General features: G+C 39.7%; 1 protein-coding gene across 1 annotated transcript; it reads right to left on the bottom strand.

The window, feature by feature from the left end:
- Nucleotides 1-5,200: 5,200 nt before the first annotated feature.
- SLC10A5 (solute carrier family 10 member 5) lies at nucleotides 5,201-8,074 on the bottom strand. Its single transcript, XM_040995417.1, has one exon. It carries the CDS (start codon nucleotides 7,602-7,604, stop codon nucleotides 6,297-6,299), a length of 1,308 nt encoding a protein of 435 aa, XP_040851351.1. The 5' UTR covers nucleotides 7,605-8,074; the 3' UTR covers nucleotides 5,201-6,296.
- Nucleotides 8,075-10,200: the final 2,126 nt, after the last annotated feature.

The following is a 10,200-nucleotide window of genomic DNA, read 5'->3' as shown; positions in this document are numbered from 1 at the left end:
AACAGAGCACAGATTCAAGGTATTTCTTCGCTTGTGCAACTGTTTATTAAACCCATGCTGACTAGACCTAGGCTTTGTTATAATTGAGAACCAGGTCCAGTTGTTTCTATTCGTCACTCGTCTGAATACCGTACTTCAGGCAGCTGTATTTTATGTGCATTGTTTAACGTAAACGTGATCACAGTTCCATGAAGAAGGTATGATTGGCTTCATGCTAGTGATGAGAAAACTGACAACTCAGAAATGGTAATGGTTTGTCCTGAGGTCACATGGCAAGAGCAGAGTAGAATACCCCAACTCCAAAATCCCTACACATGGAACGTATATGAGGTTGCATCATGTGAAGTGCAAAGTCTAGTACATGGTGCTTGAAATGTTTCCTCTTCTTACAATAGCAAATCTGACCCTACAATTATTCTGGTGCATTACCATACTGCAAAAGGCATTGCACATCTGTCCTCGACACACTGGGACTAGAGAAATGGGTTATCTGCTTCCCTGCTAGCAGGGAAATCCTGTCCTTTGGCTTAATCAAAAGACAAGATGTAGTTACCGATGCCAAGCACCTCTGAGGCGAATGAAGGGTGTGAGCTGTGGACCCGATCCTTGAACCACACGAGGAGCCATCTGTGTCTTCATTCTTGTAATGAATGAATGATACCTTAAGCCTCTGATTTGGATACTTGTATATCCAATAATATCTTTGCTGTCACCAAAAACTCCTTCAGAAACTATTTTATTGGTTTTTCACTGTCAATCATGTTAAAATGAAAATCTTGCCCACCACATTCTGACTAATGTTGATTTGTAACAGAATAAAATTTTCCAGGCATTTGCAGAAATGTCAGCATCTTCTATAAGGGTTTCATTCGTTAATGTTTTTCAATAGACAATGTTCCCATGATTTGGCGAAGCTTCTAAAATCAGCATAGTTTCAAGTAAGATAGAGAAAAGGATGATGTCTTATTCTTCCAAATTAAAACCACTTTAGGTATGCTGTTTCAAATGAGCAGCAAGTCCAGTTTTGTCCAAGAGGTCTTAGTTGCTGTGTCACAGTTGTTCTCAGGAGACAGTCTGTTCAGACCAGAGATTCTTTTGCTTCCAAATACCTTCTGAGAGTGAAGTGAAGGACTGGCATGGCAGCTCAACCGATTAATCCTCCACCTGCAAGTACCAGCATCCCAGGTGGGCGCCAGTTCATGTCCCAGCTGCTCCACTTCTGATCTAGCTCTCTGCTTATGGCCTTGGAAAGCAGCGAGGATGGCCCAGCTCCTTGGGATGCTGAACCCATGTGGGAGGCCTGGAAGAAGCTCCTGGCTCTTGGCTTTGGATCAGCTCAGCTCTAGCCACTGCAGTCATTTGGGGAGTGAACCAGTGAGTGGAAGATAAAAATAATAATAAAGAAAGTGAGGTGATACATCTACCAGTGCACAGGGCAATCCAATGTTCAGATTCAGTGGTCAAAGTGGCGCACTGTCCCACACAACTCAAAAGATCTTACTGGATTCCATGAAAATAATTCAGGCAGCTGCATAGACCTGACTACGTGAATGTGATGATAAAACTCCTGAGATGTCAGGAGAGTACAGATAGAGAAACTGGCTGATAACTTCAGGCCAAACCAAAAAATAAAAAGCTCTGCATTTCTGAATACATTGAAACCCTGGAGATTGACCATTAGGCCCTACTGCATTCAGTTTACCACCACAGCCAATGAAGATGCAACAAGTACTCCTTAGGAACTGACTTCTTACTCCAGAACTTTGCCCATTTGACTTTGTCCTGTTCTCTTATCTAGAGTCAAAATCATGCTCCCATCACTCCCTAGCAGTGAATTTCTGTGTTTAGGTCTTCGATACCCTCTCCTGGCCTCTGACCCCATTGGAGGTTCTAGTTATAGTAAAATTCTAATTGGAACAATGGTTGAATTTAATGCTCTGAACACCCAATTATACACAAATGGCCATCTTTGCCCATAAATGACAGGTTTCTAACTGTCCTGTGTTTACATTATAAAGAGGGACCTTCACTGGGACTTTTCCTCAGACATTGTGGGAATCTTGCTAGCTTTTCTTAGTCAGTGTGAGGTTCGGGAGCAAAGAGGTCACTAAGATGGCAACTAACAGTCCAGGTCACTGGTGGGCAAGATGGCAGCCAAGGACAGAGCCCTGGGCATGAACCAGGGCAGGAGTCACGTAGCTCCAAGGAAATACTGATTGACCAGGGCCATCTCACTCACCTACCCCTGGCTATGGTAGGTGGCTTCCACAGTCATTCTCCTAGTAATTGGATCCTAGTTTCTCCCCTCCTGGAATTCCCGAAATTCCTGGCCTGAGGCTATCCCTTACCCTATATAAGAAATTGAATTTTCCCAATAAATCGGAACTGCTTAGACAGAACCCCTGTCCGTCTGTTTGTCTCTCGCAGGCCGGGAGGTTGGGTGGTGGGCGGCAGGTTCATCCCCTCTGGTAACAGGATACTAAAGGAATCTGTGGGGGAGACCCCACAAGTCTGGAGCTGATTGGCCATAATTCTTTTCACTAGAGGACAATTTAGGTTCCACTTTCCCAGACTGTCTTCATTATTCATTGTTTAGTGGACTTGGCTCTCAATGATTAATACATACATCAGCACAACTCCTCAAGAGTGAAATATATGTTTTGTTTGGCATACACATATTGAACCTGTTGCCCAAGCAGTGGAAAAGCATACACAGATGGGCCAAAGGACATGGCAGCCAGCTCATCTAGGCTAGCAGTGGAGAGCAAGTGCCTCCTCAGGATGGAGGGTGTAATAGGACCAACAACTCTCATAGCCAAGCCTGGCAGCAAGTGTCTGGGACTGTGGAGGCACTAAGCTGGATGCTGTCCACAAACAGACACTAAAAAGATTTTCTCAGCCTTGGAGCAACAAAACCAACATCTCAGAACTATCAAATCCAGTCAAGCAACACCGTCAGAACATGCTTCCCCACACTGAAGTCTTTAAGACTTCAAATAGCACCCTCCATCTCTGGGTGTTGATGTATTTGACCCTACATGTGACGAAGTCACTGCAAGCAGTGACCCTACTCCAACCCCACCAAGCCCCTTTCTCCTACCCACCTTCCTCCATAACGTGAACCTCCCCACCCTAATCTGAGGTCCACATAGGCATGCAGCCCTCTCAACTATGCAAACAATATTAAAAAGATTTTTAAAATAAAATTTTGAAAAGATTTCATGTTTTGATATAATATAGGTTGGAGCTGTAGTATGGGTTAAAACTTTGACCATGTCCCTATAATGCTGACATCTTTCCCAGATTTAAGAATATGCTCACATGTATAGAATTATTATTCTTGGAATTATACCTTAATCTAAAAAATCTCTTACAGGCTGGAATTTTTTTTAAAAAAATCTGGCATAAATTTTTGTAGATTTTGCTCATTGTAGCTATATAAGGTAGTTGGTATGAACTGAACTGCTTAGAAAGCCTGGTTTATAGCGCTCATTTTTAAAACTTTGAAAAAATTTTAAAAACTTGGATGATTTCAATCCCATCAACAGTTTCAAAGAAATTTAACTGTGAAGAAATTTTTCTTCCATGAACCATACAAAAAATAAATAAAACATATTATAAAGTTTATCTATACACTTTCAACTACTTTATGATTTTATTCAAACATGGATATAGTAACAGTAATACTTTACATTATTATGTCTTAGACATTATTCTGAGGACATAACATTAACTCATTTAACCCTCACAACAACACCATCAGGTAGGTACTCTTATTATCCCTGTTTTCTATATGATGTAGCCACAGAGATGGTGAATTGACAAGAGCTGGAGTTGAAGATGGATCTTTGTATGTAGAAATGCTGATTTACCAATAAATGTTTAAAGGGCATATGCTCTCTTTAGTGCATTGTGCAAACCAAGTATGGGATTTAAAAAATAGTCTGTATTAACTACAAAAAAAAAATACTATGCATTTCCTGCCCTCAGGAAGCTTGTATTTTGGTGGCTGTTCTAATGAGAAAGCAACAACAGTGGGTAGTTATTGTTGTAACCCTGAATGTTGTTCAGTTTGTTCCATCCACTTATGGTGGATGGAATATGGTGCTGGGGTCTAACATGTTATACCAGAATCACAGACTGTTACAGAACTGAGCAAGATATTAACCTTGGCTCAGGGATTTATTTTTTTTCAGATTTGAAAATTGAATCACAAAGAAGTCCATTGCTCCAGGTCACAATGTTAATGAGGAAACACAGCTAGAAGGGTAGGTCTCCTGTGTCCCAGTTATGGTCATTAAAATGTATATAAATTAGACTTGCATGAATTTCATTATATTTCCGAGCTCTAAGCAGAGATTTCTATATAAGAGAGCATATAGAAATCGATATCAATGCAGGAAAACATTGTAATCAGATGTTGTAAAATCACATATCTTAGGTCTTTATAAATTTTGTTATTCATATGTTGAATCTGATGACATCAAAATAAAAAGCCCTTGGTTATCTTATTAGCCAGCAATATAAACAAAAGTTCCAAATACTATGGTTCAAACTGTGAATAATAATAATAATAAGAGAATGTTAAGCATTTAGTCTCATAAACAACTACCAAATTGATATCCCAACCCATCAGAAAATATATCAGAGCCAGAAGTTTCAAACCTGAGAAAACAAGCATGGTAGTTCACACTAGGCACTCATGATGTACCCAGCACATGCATGCGCTACTCAATCTGATAGAGCTGATGTTACCACCTCCATGTTTGGATGAAGTAACTGGACTAACTAGGAAAATCCAATGATTTACCCACACCCACTTCTAGGAGACAGGGAGAGGATTATTTACAATTATATTTTCTATTCTTGATAAATGTTTTCTTCTCTTGGAGAAGAGCACAAACTGGGCCTAGACAGTGACATTTCCATGGAAAATTCCAAACTAGTATAAAAAAATCACATTGTTGGGACTAGTACAGTAGCTCAATAGGTTAATCCTCTGCCTGCCAGCATTAGCATCCCATATGGACACTAGTTCTAGTCTCTACTGGCTCCCGGCTTCAAATCAGCTCAGCTCTAGCCATTGCAGACATTTGGGGAATATACCTGTAGATGGAAGATCTCTCTCTGTCTCTCCTTCTCTCTGTAAATCTGCCTTTCAAATGAAAAGAAATAAATCTTCATACACACACACACACATCCACTTTGTTCATTTGGGTTCCAGCCTGTGCTTCAGTACTTTTTTTAATTAGCACATTGAATATATTGTGCTAGATATTACAGGGAGTATAAAATGAATAAACATGACTCTTAGTTCACAGACACAGAGCAAAAGAGGAGGAATCAAGTAAAACACAAATAGTTGTACAAAGAGGCAGGTTGGTTTGCATGGATGTCATGTCATTTAATTTGACTAAAGGAAACGATGAATATCAGGAATCAGGAGATGAGATCAAATTAGATTAAAGTTAGACAATAGAATGTAATACATAACATATGAAGGAATAAAGACAATTTAAAAGTCAAAAAAATCTTCATTACAAGGAAATTATATCATCAAAGTTAGATTTTCAAGATTCATCTGACAGTGACTGGAGGGTAGACAGAAACCAAAAACCAATTTAGAAAGGTTTAGGGAAGAAGTAAATGAAGGCAGAAGGGAAGTACCATACTGGGAAGGGCATAAACTGAGGGAAATATATTACAGAATATTTCTATAGGAAATAGCTTGAATATTAAGAAAAAAGAGAGTAGGACAAAGTGTAAGGAGAAGAGACAGCCCCGTGTTTCTGGATAAACCATAATATCTTTGGTGCAAGACATGGAGGACAGGAGGAAGTACAGCTATGGGAGCAGAGGTGCTTCATTTGGTTTAAGACACTGCTTCTAATGAGCCAGTGTGAGCTCCAATAGGAATTTACACACTCCTTCACTGAGAGGCTGTTTTTGTGACTGTCTCCTATGTGGATCTCCCTTCCTTAAATATTTAGGTTGTATCACACTCAATAGAGCGTGGCTTTGCTCCTTTTTCGTTATGACACTATAGTAAGATGGCATATTCACACCGTCCTCTCTAATACATTCTCATACGAACTTAGTTGTGAAAATGCCACTTTTATCTGCTCCTGAATAATATGCTAAGCTCCTTGCATACTTAGCATAATGGTTTATATACAGACTTTTTTTTACATTTTACAGTTTTAACTAGATAATAAATAGCTTTAAGAACAGCATCATTTTGCCTATTTGGATCTCCCACAGTATGCTACTCAGTGTAGGAGTTTAGTACTGCTTTGTTAGACCTGGGGGATTTTTTGTCTTTTAATTTCTGCAGTAAGGATAAATCTTTTCTTAGTCTTGTAAATCAGAAGGATCAGTAGCATTTCACAAGCGGAACACAGGGCTACCGTGAAAGGGGCCACAGACGCCAAGTCTGCCCTGGACTGTGAGAAAGACAACTGGATAATGGCGAGGGCTAACAAGCTATTTAACATCCCGCTCTCAATAGCAACAGTTTTACAAACAGGAAGAGACAGCATACAGACTTTAGCAAAGGAATACCCAAACAGTAAACCCAAAGCAGGAACTAAGAGACCCAGCAGGAGCACCTCTAGATTAACTGTTTTTAGAAATACAAATCCCATTCTGAAAGTCAAATAAATCCCTGCAAACATTAAACTGAAACTCAAAGGTCTAATTATTCTCTCTAAAAACTTTGCTTTCTCGGGTACTTTGTACTTGATCACTATGCCAACTGATACTGGTAGTAGTATGAAAAGGAGTGTTGACACAATTTTAGAAACGGGAACATGAAATGTTCCTGACAGTCCTAATAGCCTGCTATATATGTAAGAATTGATAGGCATCATTATCAGGGCTAATGATGTTGATATGCATGTCATTAAAATAGCCAAAGTGACATCTCCTTCTAGAAGCAGCGCGAAGAGATAACCCCCTCCTCCTCCTGGGCAAGTGCAGGTCATAATGAAGCCAAAAGCTTGTACCAAAGGCAAAGCTAAAATCTGAGACAAAAGAAATCCACAAAATGGCATAAGAAAAAACTGTGTTACTATTCCAAGAATTATTGGCAAAGGTCTCTTCCATACCGTGTGAAACACCTGTAGTTCAATCTTGCAGCCAAAAGCACATTTGTTTAACAATATCATTGGTAAAAGAAGCAATAGGATATTTCTGTCAATAAGCCACGACGCTTGGAAAGGACTGTCTTGTCTTGGTTTCTGCACCTTGACTTTGACATTCTTTATTTCTTTAAGTAGTTTTTCTTGCCTACCTTCAGAATCCCAGAGCTGAATAGTCAGATTTGTCTCTCCTTCTTCACCTGTCACCAGGTTTATGGTAAAATCTGTGGCATCTGATGGGGTCTTGGTCACATTCACCACTTGCAGCATTTTTGGATCTTCTAATTGCACGATGATGTAGCTGTAGTTACCTGTGTAACTCGACTTCACAACGATGGTTTCTTCAGGCTCCATGAAGAGTAGTGTGACAGCTTTTCCTGTATTCCGAAAACTGAGAAACGATTTCCGTGCCTCTCCCAGCGGCACAAACAGCAAAAGCAGGGTCATAAAAAATTTTCCATTCATTTTTACAACTTAAAAAATGCATATATACAAAACCACTTTTACAAAAAAGATTTGTTATACAGGTGTTCCACTAACTATGAGAAGTTGAGTTAGGCAATAGTTGTTTTTACTGGGTCAAGGTCCAGTGGGAGGGACTGTTCTCTTTAAACTAATACAAGCTATCTAGTGAATGACACAACCTGCTTAACGTGTAGGGCAGAAAAATTAAAAGCCATGGCACCAAAGTGATTCAATTTATCACAGAAGAAACCGAATCTCCTTCCTCCTGACTTCCTTATTTCTCTTCATGAAAAGAACAGCCTTCTCTTTGTCCAATTTTAAAGCCTCTATGTCACCATTTTTTACTTTCCTTCCTTGCTAAGAAAAGTGTATGCCAGGAGTTGGCACAATGGTGGAGCCAGTAAAGCTGCTGTCTGCAGTGCTGGCATCACATACGGGTGCTGCTTCAAGTCCCAGCTGCTGCACTTCCCATCTAGCTTCCTGTTAATGAGCTGGGAAAACAGCAGAAGCTGAAGTAGTTGGACTTCCGCCACCCACGTGAGAGACCCTGATGGAGTTCCACACCCCTGGTTTTGGTCTGGCCCAGCCCTGGCACTTGTGGCCAATTGAGAAGTGAATCAGCCAAATGGAAGAACATCCCTCTATTTTTTCATCTCTCTGTTTCTGTAACTCTGTCTCTCAAATAAATAAATATTTTTTTAAAAAAATACATGTATACTAGAAGCAGTCAAGATTAAAAAACCTAACACATGTCTGCTCAGCCTTTTGGCTAAGATCGAGTGTAAAAACCTAACACAGATACTGAGGTGGTCTAAAGATCATTTTACTATTTTATTATTTGAAGATAAAAACCAAATAAACATTTACTTAACATCTGCTTGCTGGGAACACTGAACTAAGAGCTAGGAGTTTATACATAGCAATTAAGGCAGTTGCAGCCTGTTCTGCCGGAGTTTAGTCAAGCCTGTTATTATTACCTAGAAGACTGGCAGAGCCTAATGTCTGACCTTGGCAGCATCTCAGTGACTCAGTCCATCAGACAAACACTGAAACTGTTTTTGCTACCCTTAAGTAGAATGATTTCATTGATAGTTAGCAGTTAACTTGGGAACAGAGGGAAAGTAGGTAGCTGGTACCACGGTCAAAGCTATGCCCAGGGCAGCAGCTCCTGCTCTGTGACACTCAGATCCTGACACAGCAGCATGATAGAAAAATGCTGGTGTTAACTCTAATCTCTTTAACCTTTTTACTTATTTATTTTTGTTTGAAAATCAGATTGAGGGGGAAGTGACAAAAACAGAGAGAAAAACATTTTTTTCACTCCAGCAGACGCACAATTGTGTATTTGCCAAACAAGGGAGGCAATTCTAGTGTTGAAGCAGCAATGAAAACAGACAAACAAGCAAACAAAAACACAGTAAAATCTTAAAATAGCGCAACTGTACACTACTGAGCCAACAGATTCAGGTCTCTCAACAAGTGACCACTTTAGCAGATCCTTCATGCAATCATGACAAAATCTGTGCTAAATGTAATTGAGGAAAATTTGTATCAAGTGCTTTAGAATACATTTGTTTCTCAAAAACTGTCAGTTATTAAAATGGTTTAAAAATTATTTTTTACTTACTTGAGTGAAGCAGCAGATAGAAGATCTGTCTCTCCCTCTCTCCATAAATCTAATCAACCTTTCCAATAAAAAATAAATAATAAAATGACAAAAAGGGAAGGCGGGGAATCTGGTGCTATGGCTCAACTGGTTAATCTTCCACCTAGAAGTGCCAACATCCTATACAGGCACTAGTTCATGTCCCAATTGCTCCACTTCCTATCCAGCTCCCTGCTTAAAACCTGGGAAAGCAATGGAGAATGGCCCAACGTCTTGGGACCTTGTTCCCCTGTGGCAGACCTGAACAGGCTGCTAGCTCCTGATTAGTCAGCTCTGGACACTGTGGCCATTTGGGGAGTGAACCAGCAGATGCAAGAGCTTTCTGTTTCTCCTTTACTCTGTAAATCTGCCTTTCCAATAAAACAAAAAAAAATCCTTCAAATGACAACCCGTCTCCCAAAAAAACTTTTTAAAAACTAAAACTATATGAACACTTAATGTCTTAACAACCAAGTGCTTTTAACTATTAATAATACAAGTAAAATTACTTTCCTCTCAGATTATTCTATCTACAACTTTCTCCTTCAGTTTTTCCAAGTCTTCTCTTTATGTGGGAACAATCTGAGTATCATTCACATGAGCTTGCTGCTTGATTCAACTAATGCTCTTTGAACCAGTGTTACCCCAACTGCATTTCTGAATTTAAAATTTCTCTTTGCAGGTCTTTCACTTACAATTTTAGTTGCAAATAGCAGAATGAAATCAGGATGGGGTACAGTAAATTCTCTCATTTCTTTTAGTATGCTCAACTGAGAACCCTAAAAGGAAACCTGAGAAACTCGGCCTGACTCAGAGCTATTTGGCAATGGAGAGCTGGGGGGACCGATAGTCTCTCCCACCCAGCACCTATTTCTTGCAGGCCAGTCCCATGTATTAGTTAGATTATTACTATAAAGTTCCTGAGGCCAGCTCCTTGATAATGGAGAAACT

The sequence above is a fragment of the Ochotona curzoniae genome, unplaced genomic scaffold (genome assembly GCF_017591425.1).
Source record: "Ochotona curzoniae isolate NIBS_2020 unplaced genomic scaffold, NIBS_Ocur_1.0 contig_1071, whole genome shotgun sequence".
Classification (NCBI taxonomy): Eukaryota; Metazoa; Chordata; class Mammalia; order Lagomorpha; family Ochotonidae; genus Ochotona; species Ochotona curzoniae.
This window is presented reverse-complemented; position numbering and strand designations above follow the sequence as displayed.